This window comes from Heterodontus francisci, chromosome 20 (genome assembly GCF_036365525.1).
Source record: "Heterodontus francisci isolate sHetFra1 chromosome 20, sHetFra1.hap1, whole genome shotgun sequence".
NCBI classification, from domain to species: domain Eukaryota; kingdom Metazoa; phylum Chordata; class Chondrichthyes; order Heterodontiformes; family Heterodontidae; genus Heterodontus; species Heterodontus francisci.
Genome location: NC_090390.1, coordinates 63,400,797 through 63,424,103, shown reverse-complemented (window position 1 = coordinate 63,424,103; position 23,307 = coordinate 63,400,797). Strand labels below are relative to the sequence as shown.

The 23,307-nt window shown below is 41.3% G+C and overlaps 1 protein-coding gene across 2 annotated transcripts in view; it reads left to right on the top strand.

Moving 5' to 3' along the window:
- The window catches only part of dclre1a (DNA cross-link repair 1A (PSO2 homolog, S. cerevisiae)), a 55,072-nt gene extending 36,594 nt beyond the window's left edge, over window positions 1-18,478 (top strand). Inside the window, exons 8-9 of one of the 2 annotated variants that reach the window (XM_068052946.1) lie at window positions 17,248-17,389; window positions 17,931-18,478. In XM_068052946.1, coding sequence (XP_067909047.1) covers window positions 17,248-17,389; window positions 17,931-18,115 — 327 coding nt within the window. In that variant the 3' untranslated portion in view covers window positions 18,116-18,478. Of the gene's footprint in view, window positions 1-5,814; window positions 5,882-17,247; window positions 17,390-17,930 lie in introns of those variants that run through there. The other variant, XM_068052947.1, reaches the window with a different exon arrangement.
- Window positions 18,479-23,307: the final 4,829 nt, after the last annotated feature.

The following is a 23,307-nucleotide window of genomic DNA, read 5'->3' as shown; positions in this document are numbered from 1 at the left end:
ACTGTTGGCAGACCTGGGGTGGGGGGCTGGGGTGATGCCAGTTCTCCATCCCGCGGGGCCCCCCCCCCCCCCCCCCTATATTCAGCATGGCCGTCAGGTCACAACTGTGGCTGCTGGCTGTCCAGCGGCCACGATAATGGATTGACAGCTGTGGACATTTTTAAATTGGAATTTTATTTTTACCATCCCTTCAAAGGGCACCTCCATTGTGAGTCTCTTCCCCCACTCCTCCTCTCCAGCATCAGACATAACATGGGGTCAGGAACCAGAAGTTTACCTAACGTCGGGGTCCTGACCCCGAATCAAAAATCTAGCCCATTGTGTCCACCACAATTTGCACCAGATGATGAGCCTTCATAAGGTTAATTGTCCCTTTCAGGTCAAGCCTCCAAAAGAAATTGAAAGCTTTGCATTTTAGGTTGTATGTTAACATTAGTAATCAACCCTCTGCTGCTTAGATGTCAATATAGAGAAAATCTGTGAGCCTATACTCATTTGAGTTTTGAAGAATGAGAATTGAGGAATCGAGAACTAAGGGGCATTCTTTCAGAATAAGGGGTCGTCCATTTAAGATACGGACGAGGAGGAATTTTTTCTGAGGGTTGTGAATCTTTGGAGTTCTCTTCCCCCACACCCCCCTCTCATCCCAGAGATCTGTGGAGGCTGAGTCATTGAATATATTCAAGACTGAGATAGACAGATTTTTGAACTATGGGAGTCAAAGGTTACGGGGAGCAGGCAGGAAAGTGGAGTTGAGGCTATCAGCCATGACCTTATTAAATGGCAGAGTGGGCTTGATGGGCCATATGGCCTACTCTTCCTATTTCTTATGTTCTAAGGGCAAATAAAATAATTAACCATTGTACACAAAGATGCTTACTGCCTTATTTATTATATAGAAGTTTCTTGGGTTCAATTTCAAGGAGCAAAGTTATCAAGCTTCTCAGCATCCAAGATTTTCACAAAGTGCTTGTCTGTAGTCACAGGTTATCTCAGAATGTAGCATCTTCAGGTATATCTGTCCTGGGGCATTGGCTCATGAGAACCTTCTGATATGGCCTTCCCTACTGTTGATACTAGTAGCATACTCTTCCCTTACAGAATTGTACACTGAACGCTCATTTACAAATGAGTAGGATCAGGGCAAGTGGACAATAGAGTAGTCCCTTTGGCACATTTTAATGACTGAAACTAAGGGTAGTTGTGAAATGCTTCCAGTGTCTAATGCTGGTTATACATTTGGTTGATCAACATCAACAAGATGCAATCCTGCTAGTACACTTGTATGTAATGAGATTACTCTCTCAGCATTTTTTTCACTAGGGTAGACAATATTGCAACAAATACTTTCTGATCATATAGTTCACCTTCAAGAGTGGAAGATCCACTTGCAGGTCATTGGAGGTGACCTGTTTGACCCTGGATGGCAGTTGGCTTGGGAAATGAAGACCATGCCAACCTGGAGGCCAAAAAGCCGCCTCTTTCCTGGACATGAATGTTTCTTTATGTATTTCCTTTAATCCATAGGTAGCTCAAAAGATACGAGCATTTAGAGACTGCCCTTCCTTCCCACTAGCCTTGCAAACAGTAGTTCTTGAACTTCATTTGCATTGAACAGACCAGATTCTATTATCTTTTAAGAGGGATCAACTTTCAAGTTAGAAGGGTTCAAATACTCATTTGAGCTCAGACATTTTAGTTGAGTGCCATTTTATTGAAATACTACTTTTTGGGACAGTTTCTCCTGTTAATACGCTAGTCAGTTCTTGCAGGCCATCCACTAATAGAGCTCACAGCGCATATTCTGTAGAATGTCTAGCATTTGCATTTTGATTCATGTCTAATTCTGCTATGGTTCATTTTATGGTTATTTGTGTTACATGTATTTGCACTTGGTAGCAGTATCCTTTGTAATGCAAGTTAATTGGAAATTCTGCCTAGTTAATCATTAGTTTGCAGTTTAGTATTTTGCAAGTTAATTAACTAATAACTAGTATATGGAACATGAAATAGAGATTTGATATCCTGAATTATGGTAGTGATTGAGCATTCAGCTATATTGCAGCCTTAAACATACTCTTGTTTTAGCTCTTTGACATTGGTAAACCTCCTGAGTATACCCAGTTTTACTATGTAGCTTTTATTTTACAAGTAAAAGGTTGTGATGATAAAACACCAATGTAACATCAGCTGATGAAAATTCAAACTTTTTAAATTGAATTACAATATCCTTACTTTGATATTGCAACATTGACAAAAATCTTTTTGGCCCATTTCCATTTCATTAAAAACCCACCAAGATATTTGCAGACATCTGACTTTTCATTAATTGTGTCTTGTCTTGAAGTATTTTTGTTTCAATAAGGATTAACTGTTCTGACTGATTTATATTAATTTGACAAATGTAGCGTATTGTGCATATATTTAAAAACAATTCCATTAACTCCTGATAACCTGTTTCTATTTTCTACAAACACATAATTTTGAATGAATTCCATATCAAATTTGCGAAACTACACAAATAAGTCTTTGTGTAGATCATTTATTTTAAATGGAGTACTAAACCAGCATTTTTTAAAAAAAATCTTGACTTTTTTTCATTTTATTTCGCACACTTTTCAACTTTTTAATCTGTTATCAGGTGGTAGGAGCTTTAAAGTAAAAGCACCATTTTTTAAAAAAAAAAGGTACTTTGCCCTGAAGGTAAAATATTGTCTCCAGTGGTTGGCAAATTAGTAATAAGGGGGCATAAACATAGGATTTAACAATAGAAGATTTTTCTCTGAATATTAATGGAACATGAAATTATTTACTATAAGTGGCTATTAAGGCCGAGATTGTAACACTTTTTTACAATGGAATTGGCAGATCTTGGGCAGGGAGGCAGATCACAGTAGGTAATCTTGTGAATTCGGGAGGAAGTACTGTTGCTCAAAAAGCATTTATCTGCTGGGTCTGGCCATTCTTCCCTCCCTTAACCTATGGACCCGCCTCTTGAGCAGGTTTCATGCCCATCCCGCAATCCTCCCCAATTAATCTGAAAGTAAACACAATTAGTGTCAGGTTTCAGACTTTTTATATAATTTAATGCCCTCTCCTTCCCATCCAGGGTGGTAAAAATATCCACCCTCCCCCACGGAGGAGTCTTAAGAAGAGAGCCTTGTGGAAACCTACTGGTTCTTTTTCCCCAGGGCAAGTATTTTCAACTTAATGCCATACTTCATCTCTGTTGCTAAGCCAATTTGCCATCAAGTGCCGTTTGTAAATTCATGTTAACGGAATCTGCTGAATGACCCCTTGTCCCCAGCTACTTAATTACTTCAAGATGTCTCAGTGGTCTTGAAAAACATAGCCTGTTTTAAAACCATGCAGATATGATGCATTTTCTCTTTTAGAATGTCCATTGATAAGATTGCATAGAATACCTTCAAGTATTTCCCCACTATGAATATTAGATTAACTGGCCTATAATTACTTGAATCTTGTTTCCTCCTTTTTGAACATTTGAACTATGTTTTCTATCTTTTTCATTACTGATCACCTTATTAAACCAATGTGGTATAGTATTCCTGTTTTTTAAAATACAGTCTACATCCACCTTCCTTTATCATTTTTTAATTATCTGGAATATCTCCTGTTCTAATTTTTTATGTATTTCCTAATTTTGTTCTAAAATAGCTTGCAATTGATAAAATAGAATAATTGTTAAATAACTTGCCACCTTTTATCATTATTTAGTTCTATCCATATGTTTTTGAACTGATCCCTAATGCTATGTTGATTCTTAATTCAGTTATTTTTGTGCTCTAAAATAATTGAATTGCACAATAATATGAATTAAGCAACAATTCGAGGGAAATTGGTGCTTTTAAACAATTGATTTGAGAGTAGATTGTACACCTTGTCTTGCAATTTGTCCACCTTGCTTTGTAACAGCAACAACTTGCACCTTTAACATAGAAAATGTCCCAAAGTGCTTCATCGATAGTTTTACAAACAAAAACTAAGCTGAGGAAAGAGATAATGGCTTGGATTTTGCTGTGGTAATGTGGACAAAACTGTTAGTGTTCACTGTCATTACTCCGCTGAAACTGACAGCAACTTTGGGAGTTTGGACATGCGCAGAATAACACTGAATTCCAGAATTACTGTCAGAGATTCTATGCTCTTCGAGAGAGAGAGAGAGAGAGTACACTGTTGAGGCCTCTACCAACCCCCACCCCGAGTGCAAACCCTAAGCCATCAATGAATTGATGAAAACTTTCACTTTTACAGTGTTATTCTCACTGTAAAGACCTTTGGAAAAAGTTACACCTTGTTGAATGAGGTGTAACAGGATTTCCAACAGTGTACTAAGTTCATAATTACTACTAAACACCCTCACTGGCCCTGAAAAGCTAATTTTATATTCGTGCCCGGTCAAATTTTCATAAATTCCACAGTTTCAAAATATTTTTTGAAGTTTGTTTGGATTAAGGTAGAAGCTAAATTATAATTTATTTCACTATCTGAAATTTAAAGTGAAGTGATTCAGTGACTTTTTTTTAAAAACTTAGTTTTCTGTCTGTGATTGGCTGATTATCCTGCTTGCTGACATCATTGCTGCTGGATGCCTGGAGATCCCCTTGACTTGGCAGCAGATTTAAACTGCCTTTGGGAAAGGGGAAATCCATGCCATAGCGAAAATTCGATCTTTGTGGGCAGCTTTTTCTCCTCGATCAGTGGCGAGCACCATTATTTTGCTGCTGACTGCAAAATCCAGCCCTTTTGGTGAGGTGATTTGGTCACAGAGGTGGACTTTTTAAGGAGGGTACTTAAGGGGGTGGGGGAGGAGAAGTGATGGGATACAGTGGTGGAATTTCAAAGTTTGGGACTAAGCAGCTGAAGGCATGGCTGTCAGTGGTCGTGCGATAGCATGTGGATTGTGTTGTTTGACAAAGACGTTATACAGTTCCTGGTTATATGGAAGCCATTTGATACTTGAACTAGATAGCTGTTGTGAGAATTACTTGAAAAGTACTGTAAATTAAAGCACTATTTGCTAAATTCTGCACAAATGGCATAGATTTCAATGTAATTTGTAGTCCATATGTAATTAGTATTTAAGAGGTTAAATGGTATAAGCTGGGATTCATTTTTGTCTAATTTCGAATGACCTTTAACTCAGGAAAATACTTAAGTTATTTGGGCCTCCTCACGTGAGAGATAATGTTAAATTTTACTAGTCCCTGTGGGATATCCTCTATACACTTCCTGAGTTTATGGTTTCCTGAGATAGTCGATGGCAACTAATTAAGCTGTTTCAACAAGATGGGATATTTCTCCTGTACAGAAAAGATAAAATAAGATACAGTATTTTGTATAGTTCTACAATATAAACCACACCAATAAGATCTTTGCTCTGTTCTGATGTAAAAATAAATCCATTTGTAATATTTCTCATTATTTTCACACAATTTAATGCGTAGATACAAGAATTACACTTTTATACTATGTGCCTTCCCCCAAATTAAATTAAGGAAAAATCCTTTTGATAAACTATATTGTCTGCATTTAATTTAGCAAAAGCACATAGACTAACTATGGTAACTGAAGTAAAAGTTGATGGGATACTTTCTTATAAACACTAGTCTGAAAGATTAATTTCTGTTTTTGGAAAGTATTTTCTGGTATGTTTGTATCCTGTTTAAAGTAACAGTAGCCCACAAACTAGTTTGTCATATGAATACTCAAGGTTAACACCGTAACTTACTAAAAGTTATCCTGTCAGTGTTTTTTTTTTCTTGTAAAAGTATTCGCCATTTATATTTGTAGGAATCTAGACAGACATATGATCATATGACATGGAGTCGGTATAATTTTAGAACGTTGCCCATCTAAGGTACCAAATAATTTTTCATTTAGACTGATTAACGATTCACTTTATGATCATATGAAACTCTGCCCTATTACAGGATATTAAATTAACCTTATCTACTGTTCATTTTTTATTTAATATGCTGTATATTTTCCCCTCCATTTTAATGCAGTTACTGTAATTATTAGTAGATTATAAGCAGTAACTATAGACTGATTTGTAGAATTGCTCTTTGGTAATTAAGGTATACATTACAAAGAATTAACCTACCACTTTTTATGCCGTATGTTTATCAAACTAGTTTGTCCAGTTCACACGAGTAAACTGTTGAGAAACTGTCCTCCATCCATCATTTAAAAACAATAGCCATTTCAGTGAGAAAAGTAAAGTATGTTACAAGCACCTGTACTTGTCTGTAATGGCTTGGTGGGTACCACGCCGTAAAGGCCTGTTCGGGTCGGCAAAAAGGAAAACCTGATCCGAGCCCAACAGAACCACATCTGACCCAGCCAGAGTCCTTCCATTTTTTCCCGCGCCTGACCAACCCAACCCGACCATCTTACCTACGTTTTTCACTTTCTTGCTGATCTGCACAAGCTTAAAATAACTGTAACAAAACCACCTTTCTAGTCCAAAAATTAAATTAACAGTGGAGCCACTTACCTGTGATAGTGTCTCCGACCCAACACATGTCGTCGGGTCCCATCGGGTTCGGGTCAGGTAGCAGGCCTTTACCACATTATCCTCTGAATCAGAAGGATGTAGGTTCAAGTCCCACTTGAGCACAGAAATCAGGGCTGACACTCCGGTGCAATACTGAACTGTTGGAGGTGCCAACTTTCGGATGAGCTGTTAAACTGAAGCTCTGTTTGCTCTTTAAAATGGATGAGCAAACTTGAGTGTTACTCAAGTTGATGTATAAGATTCCACAACACTATTTCGAAGATGATGCAGTTTTCAAAGAGGTGGCCAATTAGTGGTCCAATGGCACATTTGGCAACCAATAGGAAGAGGTAGACACATTGAGGAGACGGGAGTTAGACGTGGCGGGCCCAATTTAAAGAGCACCTGGCAACTTTTAATATGTACGTCAGATTTTTGGAATTGCAGAGAGCGGAGCAGCAGTATGTCAGGAACTCGTAGAATGGTGGCACCACGATTTACCGACACCTCCCTGGAAGTGCTTTTTAGAGGTGGTGGCGGCCCAGCGGAACATCCTGCTTCCAGAGAGTGGCAGGAGAAAACCAGCCAAACGAAGGCGGCATGACTGGAGGAGGCTCAGGAGGTAAGCAGCCGCAGTTTTGTTAGGATGTGGGTGCAGCGCAGGAAGCACTTCAGTGCCCTTCTGAGGTGAGTGCAATACGACACCCAGATGACAGGCCTCCAGTTTTGTAGCCACCAGCAGACTCTCAAGCTGAACAGCTGACGGTGCTTAGTGCTCAGGAACAGTGACTATACGTGTGCCTAGGTGCACTCCTGAGCCATGAGCAAAGCAGGCAAAGCTCACACCACAAGCACTTGTGGAGGAGGCTACACTGGAGGCAGTGACATCACATGTGAGTGAACTGCTGGATTCAGTGAAGGAAGGCACCATGGTCTTAACACTTTCGCTGTTGACCTTGCAGGAAAAAAGCATATAGCTCGCGAGAAAAGGGCTGGTCTGATGGTGGAGTGACACATCTCTCTATTCTGAAATCCATGGACGTTGCTAGGATGGCAGCTCATCTGGAAGTCGGCAGTGGCGAGATGGGAGTCCATTCAAGACGGGTTAAAGAAGCTTACTATACATAGAAACGTCGAGAGTAGGCCCTTCGAGTCTGCTCCGCCATTCATTATGATTATGGCTGATAATCCAACTCCATAACCTGTTCCCACTTTCACCCCATATCCTTTGATCCCTTTAAACCCAAGAGTTATATCTAACTCCTTCTTGAAAACATACAATGTTTTGGCCTCAACTGCTTTCTGTGGTAGCGAATTCCACAGGTTCACCACTCTCTGGGTGAAGAAATTTCTCCTCATCTCAGTCCTGAATGGTTTACCCCATATCCTTAGACTTTGACCCCTGTTCTGGACTCCCCCACCATCGGGAACATCCTTCCTGCATCTACCCTGTCAAGTCCTGTTAGAATTTGATAGGTTTCTATGAGATTCCCCCCCCCCAACACTTCTGAACTCCAGCGAATATAACCCGAACCGACTCAATCTCTCCTCGTACGTCAGACCCGCCATCCCAGGAATCAGTCTGGTAAACCTTCGCTGCACTCCTTCTATAGCAAGAACATCCTTCCTCAGATAAGGAAACCAAAACTGCACGCAATATTCCAGGCGTGGCCTCACCAAGGCCCTGTATAATTGCAGCAAGACATCCCTGCTCCTGTACTCGAACCCTCTCACTATGAAGGCCAACGTACCATTTGCCATTTTTACCGCCTGTTAGACCTGCATGCTTATTTCAGCGACTGGTGTATGAGAACACCCAGGTCTCGCTGCATATTCCCCTCTGTTTATAGCTGTTCAGATGATCTGCCTTTTTGTTTTTGCTACCAAAGTGGATAACTTCACATTTAGCCACATTGTGTTGCATCTGCCATGCATTTGCACACTCTCAACTTGTCCAAATCACCCTGAAGCCCATCTGCATCCTCCTCACAACTCACCCTCCCACCCAGTTTTGTGTCATCTGCAAATTTGGAAATATTACATTTAGTTCCCTCATCTAAATTATTAATATATATTGTGAATAGCTGGGGTCCTAGCACCGATCCCTGCGGTACCCCACTAGTCACTGCCTGCCGTTCGGAAAAAGACCCATTTCTCCCTACTCTTTGTTTCCTGTCTACCAACCAATTTTCCATCCATCTTAATACACTGCCCCCAATCCCATGCGCTTTAATTTTACACACTAATCTCTTATGTGGGACTTTGTCGAAAACCTTCTGAAAGTCCAAATAAACCACATCAACTGGCTCCCCCTCATCAACTCTACTAGTTACATCCTCGCAGAATTCTAGTAGATTTGTCCAGCATGATTTCCCTTTCGTAAATCCATGCTGACTCTGTCCGATTCTACCACTGTTCTCCAATTGCTTTGCTATAAACTTTTTGATAATGGACTCGAGAATTTTCCCCAGTACTGACGTCATACCGACTGGTCTATAATTCCCTGCTTTCTCTCTACCTCCCTTTTTTTAAATAGTGGGGTTACATTAGATACCCTCCAATCTGTAGGAACTGTTCCAGAGTCTATAGAATCTTGGAAGATGACCACCAATGCATCCACTATTTCTACGACCACTTCCTTAAGTACTCTGGAATGCAAACCATCAGGCCCTAGGGATTTATCGGCCTTCAATCCCATCAATTTCCCCAACACCAATTCTCTACTCATACTGATTTCCTTCAGTTCCTCTCTCTCACTAAACCCTGTGTTCCCCAACATTTCTGGTATGATATTTGTGTCCTCCTTTGTAAAGACAGAACCAAAGTATGCATTTAGTTGGTCAGCCATTTCTTTATTCCCCATAATAAATTCCCCTGTTTCTGACTGTAAGGGACCTACATTTGTCTTTTCTAATCTTTTTCTCTTCACATACCTATAGAAACTTTTACAGTCAGTTTTTATGTTCCCCGCAAGCTTACTCTCGTACTCTATTTTCCCCTTCTTAATCAATCCCTTGGTCCTCCTTTGAATTCTAAACTGCTCCCAATCCTCAGGTCTGCTGTTTTTCCTGGCGAATTTATATGCCGCTTCCTTGGATCTAATGCTATTTCTAATTTCCCTTGTGAGCCATGTTTTGGCTACCTTTCCCGTTTTACTTTTGCGCCAGACAGGAAAAAACAATTGTTGCCGTTCATACAAGCATACTAGGAGCTAGGAGCAGGAGTAGGCTATTTGGCCCCTCAAGCCTGCTCTGCCATTCTGTAAGATCATGGCCGATTTGTTTGTGAACTCAACTCCACTTTCCTGCCTCCCACTGATGCCCTTTGACTCTCTTGTTTGTCAATAATCTGTCTACCTGTGCCGTAAAAACATTAAATGACCCTGCCTTTGTCACTGTCTGGGGAAGAGAGTTTCACAGACTCATGACCCTCTGAGAAAAAAATTCTCCTCATCTCAGTCTTAAGTGGGAGATCACTTATTTTTAAATTGTGCCCTTAGTTTTCGTGTCTCCCACAAGGGGAAGCATCCTTTCAATGTCCACCCTGTCAAAACCCCTCAGAATCTTAGATGTTTCATTTAAGATCACCTCTCATCCTCCTAAACTTCAATGAATATAGACCCAGCCTGTGCAACCTTTCCTCATAAGATAACCCTCTCAGTCCAGGAATCAGTCGAGTGAACCTTCTCTGAACTGCTTCCAATGCAATTATATCCCAAGGAGACCAAACTGTACACCGTACCCTAGATGTGGTCTCTCCAATGCCCTGCACAACTATAGCATGTGCCTTCTTAATCACGTGCCGTACCTGCGTACTAACTTTTTGTGTTTCGTGTACTAGGACTTCCAGATCCCTCTGCATCTCAGAGTTCTGCAATCTCTCTCCATTTAAATAATATATTGCTTTTCTATTCATCCAACCAAAGTGGACAAGTACACACTTTCCCACATTATACTCCATTTGCCAAATCTTTGCACACTCACTTAACCTATCTAGGTCCTGAACTTTGAGTGCGCTGCAAATTGTGATGGCGCGCTTTGAATTTGTGGCCCTCCTGCATGGATCGTCCGTCACTGAGCCCCTGCGATATTTCACGCAGGGACTCATTTAAATGGAGAGGGCGGAGCGGCCGCCCCCGATGACATAAAGGGGGTGGCTGCTCCAGCAACGGCGTCTGGCACCACCGCCATTTTTAAAAGGCTTCAGGCCCTTAATTCTCATTTCAATTTTTAAAGATCCCGTTTCACTGCAACCTGCCGAAAAATTTATTACAACTTAGATTCCACTCTCTTGCCACCATCCGCTCCCCCATCCCCCCCATGAGTCCTCATTTATTAGTGACATAGCCCTCTAAAAACCACCTTTTGATTTCCTGAACTTTCCCCCCCTAACGTCAGAACCTTTGACTCTCAATCCCTTCCCATCATCCCGACAACCAATTACAATAGTTTGCCCTGCTCTTCCACCACCACCCCCCCCCCAACCCTGAGAATTTCACTCCTCCTCCCTCCACACGAGTGTCACGCCTCGGATCTCCAGATGGAGATCTAAAGGCACGGGACTTCCAGCCACCGGCCAGAATAATGGCGTGGGACACCCGTCAGGACAAGTTAAGTTTACTTGAATGCATTGCAACGCATTTACATATGAAAATTAAGTCTCCGCCACCAAGTGGTAGGGTGCCGCACCAAGGCCTCACTGCAGCCAGTAAAATGTGGTGAGGCCTTCCCGGTGTTGGGGGTCGTGCCAGGGTTCCTCCGGAGGAATTTTCCGGGCCCACCACCACCCCCGATGTCTGAGGTCTGGTAAAATTCAGCCCCTTATGTCCTGTTCACAAGTTACTTTCCTGCCTATCTTTGTGTCATCAGAAATTTAGTAACCATGCATCCAAGTCATTGAATTAGATTGTAAATAGTTGAGGTCGCAGCACTGAGCCTTGTGGTACTCCACTAGTTACAGCTTGCCTAACTGAAAATGACCCATTTATGCCTACTCTCTGTTTCCTGTTAGCTAACCAATCCTCTATCCATGCTAATACCATGGGCTCTTATTTTGTTTAGTAACTTTTGATGTGGCACCTTGTCAAATGCCTTCTGGAAATCCAAGTACACCACATCCACAGGCTCCCCTTTATGCACATTGCTTGTTACTTTCTCAAAGAACTGTAATAAATTACACCCCAAGGTCTGCAGCGGTTCAGGAAGGCAGCACCACCACCTCCTCAAGGGAAGTTAGGGATGGGCAATAAATGCTGGCATAGCCAGTGACGCCCACAGCCCCCAAACGAATAAAAAAAAAAGTCAAACGTGATTTCCCTTTCACAAAACCATGTTGTCTCTGCCTGATCGCATTGAGATTTTCTAAACGACTTGCTATAACCTCCTTAATAATAGATTCCAGTATTTCCCTGTGACAGAAATTAAGCTAGCTGGCCTGTAGTTTTCTGCTTTCTGTCTTCCTGCTTTCTTAAATAGTGGAGTTACATTCACTATTTTCCAATCTGATAGGGCCTTTTCAGAATCTAGAATTTTGGAAAATTAAAACAAATGCTTCCACTATCTCAGCAGCCACTTTTAAGACCTTAGGGTGAAGTCCATCAGGACCTGGGGACTTGTCAGATTTTAATTCTAATAATTTTCTCAGTGCCCTTTCCCTGGTGATGGTAATTGTTTTAAGTTCCTCCCTGTCTTTCAAATCGTGATTCACAATTATTTCTGGGATGTTATTTGCATCCTCTACCGTGAGGACAGATGCAAAAAAAATCTGTTCAATTCCTCTGCCATTTCTTTTATGTTCCATTATTTACTCCCCAGACTCTCTAGAGGACCAACACTCACTTTACTTACTCTTTTCCTTTTTTAAATACCTGTAGAAACCTTTATTTTTATATTTCTAGCTAGCTTCCTCCTGTATTAATTTCTCTCTTGTTCTTTTAGTCATTCTTTGCTGTTTTTTATATTCTGTCCAATCTTCTGACCTGCCACTGCTCTTCACTGAATTGCACACTTCTTTCAGTTTCATACTGTATTTAACTTCCTTAGTTAGCCTTGAATGATGTGTCCTTTCCATAAAGTCTTTCTTTCTCACTGGAATGTATCTTTGCTGATTATGAAATATTCCCTTAAATGTTTGCCACTGCATCTCTACTGATCTATCCCTTAACCTAATTTCCCAGTTTTCTTTGACTAGCTCTGTCTTCAAACCCTCATAATTACCCTTATTTTAATGTTTAAAATACTAGTCTTAGATCCACTCTTCTCACCCTCAAACTGAATGTGAAATTCAATCATGTTGTGATCACTGCTACCTGGGGCGCCTTTACTATGAGGTCATTAATTAATCCTGTTTTGTTACACAGGTGATGGTGATGGAGCTTTTTCCTCCTCTGTTTACTCAATGCCCATACAGAAGCTCTGATGGCCTGCTGCAGCACTGCAGAGGCAGCTTCTGATCGGGGAGCTTTCCTAACCAAATTCCTGTCTCCCACAGGGCCAGTTTTGGAGGGGGAACCTCAGCATGTCCGTGTGGCGCGGTGTCTACTTCAGAGGAGGATGCATCCGAGGCACTATCATTGCATCAGACAAGTGCACCTTCCACCAGCGCAGAGACACATGTGGGTGGGGCCTCAAACGAGTTTAGAACAGGTGGCAGAAGGTGACCAACACTTCATGTGTGAGCAGGAGGAGGTGAGGGAGGCAGAGGCAGCTGTAGCCATTGCCCTTGGAGGATGGAGGACAGACTGTGCTATGCTCAGTTGGGTGGAGGCGTAGATCATCAGGTGTCACACACAAGGGTGCGTCTTCCTGCAGCGAGGGATGTGCACCCAAATATCGGTGTTTCCTGAGGCAGTGCGGAGTCATGGGCAGAGAATGGAGGAGTCCATTCATGAGTTGTGCTCCGCTATGTCTCAGGAATATAAACACATGAATTCATCCATTTAAAGAGTGGTCTACCTCGTGGAGAATCATACGTGGCATCACACTGCTGTTCCTGCATCCAAACATGCACAGCATGTAAGCTACATTCTGTAGCATTGACTGGTCAGTGGCACTGATTGGGTAAAGATGCATGGAGAGTGTCAGTTAAGCCCAGCTGGTGGTTCCCTCTGATGTGCATGTATGGCACGAAAGGGCTGGAAAAGTCAGCAATGATGATGGGGGGCCACCCCTCACAGGGCACCATCATTATCTGTTGCCCACTTGGCCCCTCTGACTTAGGCACCATCCCTTATGCAGCAAGGCCCTGTGACCAACGCTGCCCCTGCATCGACGCAGATGGAGCAGTCTGTGGCAGTGCCCATACTGGTGCCATGATGCCAAGAACAAACACCATGGGCAGCTCCTCCACAGGTGCACACATGTGAGCAGCCTGCTTCCATTTCAGCCTGAACCACAAGGGGAGCACCCATAGGAGGGACCATGAGCGGAAGGTGACACGTCAGTAGTTTCACTTTGTGGTGCATTTGGGTGACTTCTGTTATTGTTGTGTTCAGTGATGATAACTCAATATAATAAAATGGTTAATGATTGACCCCAGACTTTTGTGATTCCAGTGTTTTGATGGCATTAAGGCACCAGAATGATGAAGTGGGTGTGTGATGCAAAGGTGGGTGGTCGGGGGCATTGTTTGGCCAGTGTCTTCAGGTATTGTGGGAGAGAAAGGGACGTGTCTCTGTGTTGTCTGCACTCCCTTCATGTAAAAAGGTGAGTTTAGAGCCATATGCCTTCCAGGAAGAGGCACCCTCAGGAGAATCGTTCCTGTATCAGTGCAGCCCGAGCTTCCCTACAATCTGGTCAATGGTTTAATCCCTCAGCTGGTCCTGTGGAAGGCCTTTGCAACGCAGGCTCACCGTGCTCCACCATTTCTTCCTCCTCCAAAGATGTGTGCTGCTCCTCAGCATCCCCCTCATCGCACTGCTCTGCAGGGCCATGTCATGAAGAGTGCAGCATACCACCACAATGTGAGGAAACCCTTGAGGAAGTGCGCTGGAGGGTGCCCCCGCCCCCACCCAGTCAAAGCACTGGGACCACATCTTCAGGAGTCCGGTGACCTGCTCTATAGTGGCCCTTGTGCTGAGAGGGCAGCAGTTATAGTGCCGCTGTTGCAGGGTTGCGCATTGGTGTCAGCGGCCATTTATTCAACAGATAGCCCTTGTCCCCTAGCAGCCATCCATGTAGTCTCTCTGGTGGGATGTACAGCTGCAGCACCTGCTGCCTCAAATGAAAGCGTCATGGCAGCTGCCAGGAAACAAATAAAAACAGAAAGTGCTGGAAATACTCAGCAGGTCACGCAGCATCTGTGGTGAGAAAAGCAGAGTTAACGTTTCAGGTCTGTGGCCAGGAAGCTGCATGCACCTGTAGAAAACGCTTATGGTTTTTGCATGCCAGCTGGACATTGAGGGAATAGAATGCCTTCCTGTTTATGAATGTCCGTGGCTGCTCAGCCAGGACCTTGGTGGGCACGTGGGTGCAGTAGATAACCCCCTGCACCTGAGGGAATCTAGCGATGGAGGCAAATCCCACAGCCCGCTGCCTGTGTGTACTCTCGTACTGGATATTTGCTACCTGCCTAATGCTATAATGAGCGACTGCTTCGATATGCCACTCAGATCCGCTGCCACTCCTTGAAATGACCCTGGAGCAAAGAAATTCAGCACCATTGTCAATTTCTTGACTGCTGGCAGGGTGTGCCCATATGAGCAGTGAAGCTTGAGGTGCTCTTCCGTGAGGGTGCACAAGTTGGTAACCAGTTGCCTTGATGTGCGTAGCCTTGGGCGGCACTGATGCTCCAACATGTCCAGGAAGCTGTTTGGCGGTAGACCCTATGGTGAGCATATCGCCTTCATGCCCTCCTTGCCTCTCATGCATCACCTCTGTGTCTCTCAGGACCAAAGGACTGCATTTGTTTTCTCGTTGCTGCTTGTCGCCAACTCTGAGTAACTGAGCCCTGTGTCCAAGGACAGCCTTACTTGCCACCAGCTGCACTTTAACAGCTGCCTAGACCACCCCTCTCTGCCCCATTGACCCCTGCAGATATTGGATGAATGTTGGCCAGGACACCAGGCGATCTCCTTGCTTCCCCTTTTATTAAAAATAAAATATTCAGTGAAATGTTTTGTATTCATTGGACAGGCAGACAGGATCTTGGTTTAGCATCCCCTCGGAAAGAACACCTCCAATAATTCAGTACTTCACTAGAGGATCAGCCTGGCTATTTGCCCTAGAATGGGACTGTGATTTGAGAGAGAGTGCCAGCACTTCAGCCTAGCTGATGTACTGTATTTGATATTTTAGTAAAAAGCCAAATTCCTCCTCGATGTTATACTGCTGAACTTGTAATTTCTAAATTAATAATGAAAATGCCAGTTTTCACTGACATAATTTTCCACCAAGCCCTTAGTCCTGTTAGACAAAGCACTGCCTTGAAGAAACCATGGCTGTGATGGTTCAGGCTGATTTCAGATCTCTTGCCTAAAGGATTCTGGGTATATTTGTTACATTACTTATATAAAAGGCTACACGATAATCATAGAGCTGTTAAATAAAATATTTAAATGGTGTGTTAATATGCCATAACCAGCTAATTCAGAATAGGTTGATATATCGAAGAATGATAACCCACTGTTATTGTCATGGAAATCTTGATCCAATCATTCCTTCCCTCAGCAGTATTTCCCAGAAATGTGCTTTTAGATTTCTAAAGATAAATATTAGGGATGACTGCACCAAATTTTCTTGAACTAATTTTTCTCATGACCTGCAACAAAATGTTCTGACTGAACCTACTCCTCGATCAACATTTATCAAACAAAATTGGTCAATAAGAAACAGCTCTCCATGCGTCTGAATAGCAAACATTTTCTGTGGAGAAATTGTAACTGCTAACTTGAAGAAAAGTAATTATAGTTTCTCTCTACTTGTTTGTTCTTTTTGCACTCAATAGAGTGGCTATTAATGGTGCCATATATGCTTCAATGTTCTTTGTGCTTATTAACTAACAGAATTCTAGTTGTCATATTCATATACAAGAGAATGCTGTAGAGGACTTTGTAACAGTTCTGCAAAACTGACAGACTTGGGGATTCTTTATTTATGCTTTGTGTTGGGAGTTATGGCCTGTGATGAAGTACTTTCAACATGAGCCAAATTATGCTTAAAAGCATGCTGATAAGTAATGAAACCAAGTGGGTTGAAACCTTCTGGAGCTAGAGTTCCTAAATAACTATAAAAAGAGAATTAAACTGCTGCAAAACAATCTTTAGTGGCTAATGAGGATGAAATGCATTGAAGGGAAACAAACTCCTAACAATGAAACCATTCAAATGTATTTGGTAGCTGGGCCTTCAGGTAATGTAAGAGCATGTTTGCAAAGCATATGAATATGGGAAATTAGCTGTTAAAATGGATGTTGGTTAGCTGTTATGCTTTCAATTACCTATATAGTTTTTTTATATAACATTTCCTGTTTCTCCTAAAACTGCCCTTTTTCTCACTTAACAAGGTGTTGAGTAATTTAGGCAGGAATATTTAAAACATCACTGTGTATTCCAAGTTCACAGGCCAAAATTTTGTTTAGAAGAGTTCGATTTTCCCCTTCTCCAACTCCAAACCACATAACAATCACTCAAAAATAAGTTCATAATGAAGGGCAGGAGCAATGTCAGTAAAGATTGGTTATTCAAAACCTGTCCATTCAGTTGTGCATCTAAATTACTTGTGCTGTTTTAGGGTTTACAAGCACACATGAGCAAATTCCCAGGAAAGTATGATCAAATTGTGGCATTCAAACCAACTGGATGGACATATTCTGGCCTGAGTGATACAATACATGACATCAAGCCTCGGGTCCAAGGAAAGTTCAGTATTTATGGTAGGTACATGTTAAGCCATGTGGAATTCTTTTCTCTATATTCTTTTAGTGAGTTTCATGCATTTAGTGAAAGTGGAACAGTAAAGATTTGGGTCGTGTTCTGTCTAAGCTCTTTACAGTAAAGCAATATGCCAAAAAAGAAAATGAAACCTTCATCATATTTGAAACAATGCAAGGAATTGTTTTTAATCTTGTGCACTTTTGCATCATTCCCCCATCCCGCCCCTCCCCCCAAAAAAAACCTTTATTTTAAATTGTAAAAGAAAAATCTGTTCACTTAGTTTCACATTCATAACTTTTGCTGGGGAGGTTAAGTGTTTTGTTACCTTTGCAGCATCAAGTGGCAAGCAAGACGAGATTTAAAAACATTTATCCAAATTGTTCATTAAGCACCAACTAAAAAAAACTGAGAACCAGACTAGTGGTGGGAACATTTACAAAATTAGCAAGTACACAGTGGGTGAGGGGCTAAGGGTAACGTTAACATCCATCTTGTTATTAATTTCTGATTTTCTATTTCTAAAATTGCCATCATTTGCAGGTGTTCCTTACAGTGAACATAGCAGCTATCTTGAGATGAAGAGATTTGTACAGTGGTTGAAACCAGATGAAATAATTCCTACAGTTAACAATGGAAGCTGGCGGGAAAGGAGTATGATGGACAAAATATTTAATGAATGGATGATTGAAGCTGAGCAGAGGAAAGTTACACGTTTGCACAAGTAGTCCATTTTGATTATTTTAAAGTGTCTATCATAAAGGAAGTTTAAAATTGAATGTATGATATTTGCTTAGAATGTAAATATTGTAATTGACAGAGCAGAAATCTATAGTTACATAATTAAAACTGTACAGATTATATATGAATAAAATATTAAAGTGACTGCAAGTGTTCTGCAGCATATGATACGCAGAAAGATTTTAGGATTATCTTGAGAAAAGTAGTGATAGTATACTATATTCATTAATTGTGAATACATACCAGAAATGAATTATGGATTGGCTCAAATCTTTACTTATTAAGTAACATGCATGATGGTACAGTGCAAAGTTTTGAATTATTTATAATGAGAAATAAAGATCAGAAATGTGACTGAACCTTTCTCTACTGTATTTATTATAATTCTGTAGAAATGGAAACTATAGTAAACATAATTTGTTTTCGTTAATGGATTCCTTGGCAAATGCAATACATGTAAACATACCTGGAGTTCTAATATGTCTTGTGGTAATAAAACACATGTTCTTGCCTGCAGGTTTCAATTGTTGCAAAGCTATGCAGTTCCCCACTAGGAGAGAGTCACCATTGACTATCTTACTACACCTCCCAGCACCTGGAATATTTGCTGAAATAGTACATAACCTGGGGAAGGAAAACTTAAGGTTGTAAATTCCAACTTCAGACCCTGGGTAATATCCAATCAGACAGGGTGTATGAGTGGCGACCAGATATTGCCCGTGTTATGCCCCTCTTGAAGTTGGAAGGTTTTGACGTAAATGTCTTTAATGGCTAATTTTGTATGTTTCTTTTCTGTGTACATTTCTGTATTAAAGATCTGACATAGCTGGACAGGGCTTTAGAATTCTGACTGCCCAGATTGGCAAATGTATGTATTTTAAGAAAAATGGATTAGGAGTAGGCTATTTAGCCAAGTAAGCTTGCTCTGCCATTTATTAATCAGCAACTTGCATTTATGTGGTGTCTTTAACATGGTAAAATGGCCCAATGTGCTTCACAGGAGCATTATCAAACTAAATTTGACATTGAGCCACATAGAGCTATTAGGACAGATGACTAAAAGCTTGACAAAAGAGGTAGGTTTTAAGGAGCATCTTGAAGTTGGTGGGGGGGCATGGTGGCGTGTGAGAGGCAGAGGTTTAAGCAGGAGGAAATTCCAGAGCTTAAGGCTATGCAGTTGAAAGCCTAGCAGTCAATGGAGAAGCAATTAAAATCGGGAATGCAAACATATGAATTAGGGCAGGAGTAGGCCACTCGGCCCTTCAAGCCTGCTCCGCCATTCAATAAGATCATGGCTGGTCTGATTGTAACCTTGACTCCACATTCCCACCTACCACCAATAACCTTTCACCTTGCTTATCAAGAATCTATCTACCTCTGCCTTAAAAATATTTAAAGACTCTGCTTCCACTACCTTTAGAGGAAGAGAGTTCCAAAGACTCCCAATCCTCTGAGAGAAAAATAAATTCTCCTCATCTCTGTCTTAAATGGGCAACCCCTTATTTTTAAATAGTGACCCCCCCTAGTTCTAGATTCTCCCACAAGGGGAAACATCCCTTCCACATTCACCCTGTCACGACCCCGCGGGATCCTGTATGTTTCAATCAAGTCACCTCTTGCTCTCCTAAACTCCAGCGGATATAAGCCTAGCCTAGCCTATCCTATCCAACCTTTCCTCATAAGACAACCCGTCCATTCCAGGTATTAGTCTAGTAGACCTTCTCTGAACTGCTTCCAATGCATTTACATCTTTCCTTAAATAAGGAGACCAATACTGTACATACTACTTCAGATATGGTCCCACCTGTATAACTGAAGCATAACCTCCCTACTTTTTGTATTCAGTTCCATGTCGCAATAAACGATGACATTCTATTAGTTTTCCTAATTACTTGCTGAACCTGCATGCTAACCTTTTGTGATTCATGCACCAGGACACCCAGATCCCTCTGCAATCTCTCACTATTTAGATAATTTGCTTTTTTATTCTTCTGCCAAAATGGGCAATTTCACATTTTCCCACATTATACTTTATTTGCCAGATCTTTGCCCACTCACTTAACCTATCTATATCCCTTTGCAGCCTCCATATGCCCTCTTCACAACTTACTTTTCTACCTATCTTTGTGTCATCAGCAAATTTAACAACCATACCTTCGGTCCCTTCATCCAAGTCATTTATTTAAATTGTAAAAAGTTGAGGCCCCAGCACTGATCCCTATGGCACACCACTCGTTACATCTTGCCAACCAGAAAATGACTCATTTATTCCTACTTTCCTACTAACAATAGCTAGCCATTGTTACTCCCTACACCATGAGCTTTTATTTTTTGCAATAACCTTTGATTTGGCACCTTGTCAAATGCTTATGGAAATTTAAATATAGCACAACCACAGGTTCCCCTTTATCTACAATACTTGTTACTTCTTCATAGAACTCCAATAAATTGGTTCAACATGATTTCCCTTTCACAAAACCATGTTGGCTCTGCCTGATTACCTTGAATGTTTCTAAATGTCCTGCTATAACATCTTTAATAATAGCTTCTAATGTTTTCCATAAGACAGATGTTAAGCTAACTGGCCTGTAGTTTCCTACTTTGTCTCTCTTTTTGTGCAAGAAGGCCAAATTGGAGAGTTGTAGGATTTTAGAGAAAGGGAGGGGCAAGGCCTTGGAGGGATTTGAAAACAGGGTTGAGAATTTTAAAATTGTGTTACTAGACTCTGAGCCAATATAGGTTGGCGAGCACAGGGGTGATGGGTGAATAGGACTTGATGGCAGCAAAGTTTTGGAATGAGCTCAAATTTATGTATGGTGAAAGATGGGCAGGAAAGCCTTGGAATAGTCAAGTTTAGAAGTAACAAAGGCAGAGGGTTTCAGCAGCAGAGCTGAGGAGGGGGGAGGATCTGGCAATGTTGTGGAGGTGGAAGTAGATGGTCTTGGTGACCGATTGATTATGTGGTCAAAAGCTCCTCTTGGAGTCAAATCTGACAGCAAGGTTGTGAAGCCTGGTTCAGCCTCACAGAAGCAATGTTAATAATTCCTAATGTTGCAGCATACCACATAAACCTATTTCTGTATAGTCTCATGTCCACATGTAGGCAAAATGGTCACTTCTAGCAATAACAAATATCTATATTCAATGGCTGAAGTTGTAAGGAAGACAATAGAAGGACAATATCTTAACAGTTGATAAACTTATAAGGATTTTGTCACCATCAGGAACCATGATGATTCAAATCAGCAACACTAAGCACACTGGCAAAATGGTCAAAATTGAATAAACCTACTCAAATTTTGCTATATGTACAGCAGAGTGAATGGATGATCTTATTCTCATCCCAGGATCAAATGATGGCTATAAACCATAGGAATTACTGTCCTGGATATATATTAGTTTAAATGTAATTTCTCAGTTCATTGCCAAATTACAGGAAGTTCAGATGTGTTCACTCCTCATTTTCTTAATTTAGTTTTGATTTACATAATACAACTATATCCATAATATGAAAATTGTGATCAACTCTTTAGTGTGGGTAATAGTTCTACCGTCTAACTATCTTTAACTGGAACAGAAATCAATTTTCTACATTGTTACAACCAGATGAGAAAGGGGTCTCAGGCTCCCCTCTTGCCCCTTTCCCGGTTTGGCCGTAACAAGGTTTAACCTTTAAAAACACAGTGTTTTAGCTTCACCTCAGTGAGTCCTTACTCACTGCTCTCTAATTGTAATTGTAAACGAACCAATCAGACAGGCTTTCTTAGGTTAAACAAGAAAAGTGTAAGTTAATTAACTTTATCACTCTAACTCAGTTAAAATTAATAAAAATATGCGACGCACCCATGCTAACATGCATGCAAGATAAACACACACACAAATAGATACAGAGGAGGAGAAAGAATTATAGGGGGATGGTTTGGAGTAGTAGATGGAATTCAGTTACTGTCTTTAGTTTTGCTGTAAATTCTTTGTTTGGAATTGCACTCTTGTTCTCACTGGGGCCCAATGCACACTTGCAAGCTTGTTTCTCTGGTACCAGAAGGCTGAAGAGGTCCTCTCCCTTGAGGCTGAAGTTGCTTCCTTGGGTCACTGGGACTTTGAGAGAGAGGGGGACTTTCCTTCTCTTTAGTCTTCAACTTGCAGTCTGCCCAAAACGTTTCTGTGAGGCACAATTCAATCAGTTCCCAGTCTGGCCAGCAGGTAAGTCATGTGACCAGCTCTTTGTTTGAAACAGCATCATCAGCGAGGATTGTTGATTTCAAAAGTGCTCCACTCACGCTCAGAGCGGGGGTGGGGGTGGCGGGTTGTCTCTTACAAAGTCAGTGACTTTCAATGTCTTTTGATCATTATTTACAAAACCCATCTCGCTAATTGAATCAGTGAGCACCCCCATTGTCTCTCTATGCAACTGTCTCTCGGAATGCAAATGTCAGCCATGTTTTCAGCTGTTCAGCTCTGTGGTTTTTTTAAACAAGTTTTGTTCACTGTCCAGTAAAAAAGTTCAAGTAGTGTTCCATATGACAAAATTAATATGTTTCCATTTGGCAGGTGTGGTTTCCATCACAACATTAACGCAAACAAAATTCAGAAAAAAGTACCACCAAAAAAAGAAAATTCTAGAGCTTGAGCAAGAAGGGCATTTAAAAAAAACTGCAGTTAGAGGATTGTTTCCCCAACAATCTTCCTTTCCTAAAGTGACTAACTCATTGCTGAACTATATACTATACAAGTACCCATTGTCCTATGTTATGATCCTACTGTTTTTTGGGGGGGAAATATGCGGTGTGTATTTAAGACAGCAAAGGATCAGTATTGCTTTAAGAGCAAGCAAGCCTCAGGAGTTACCGAGAAGGTGCATTTGGGTTGCCGTTGGATACAGCCACTCAGATTGAAGGAACCAACCAGCTTCAAAAGGTGCATCCTGGTTGCCTTGGATACAGCCACTCAGATTGAGGATCAATATACAATGTTGCGATTGACTTTTAAATTGGCTTTTTATTTGAGACAGACTGTTCTAACAGGCACAGACAGCTGGGCCAGCGTGAACTGAACAGAGATCTCTATTAATTTAAACTGAAGGAAGATAATTTAAACTGTGACTATTCTTTAACCCAAAAAATTCTAAAGCCAGATTTATTCTATTGAAAGTGGTTGCGAGTTGTTGATCTGCTGTGGT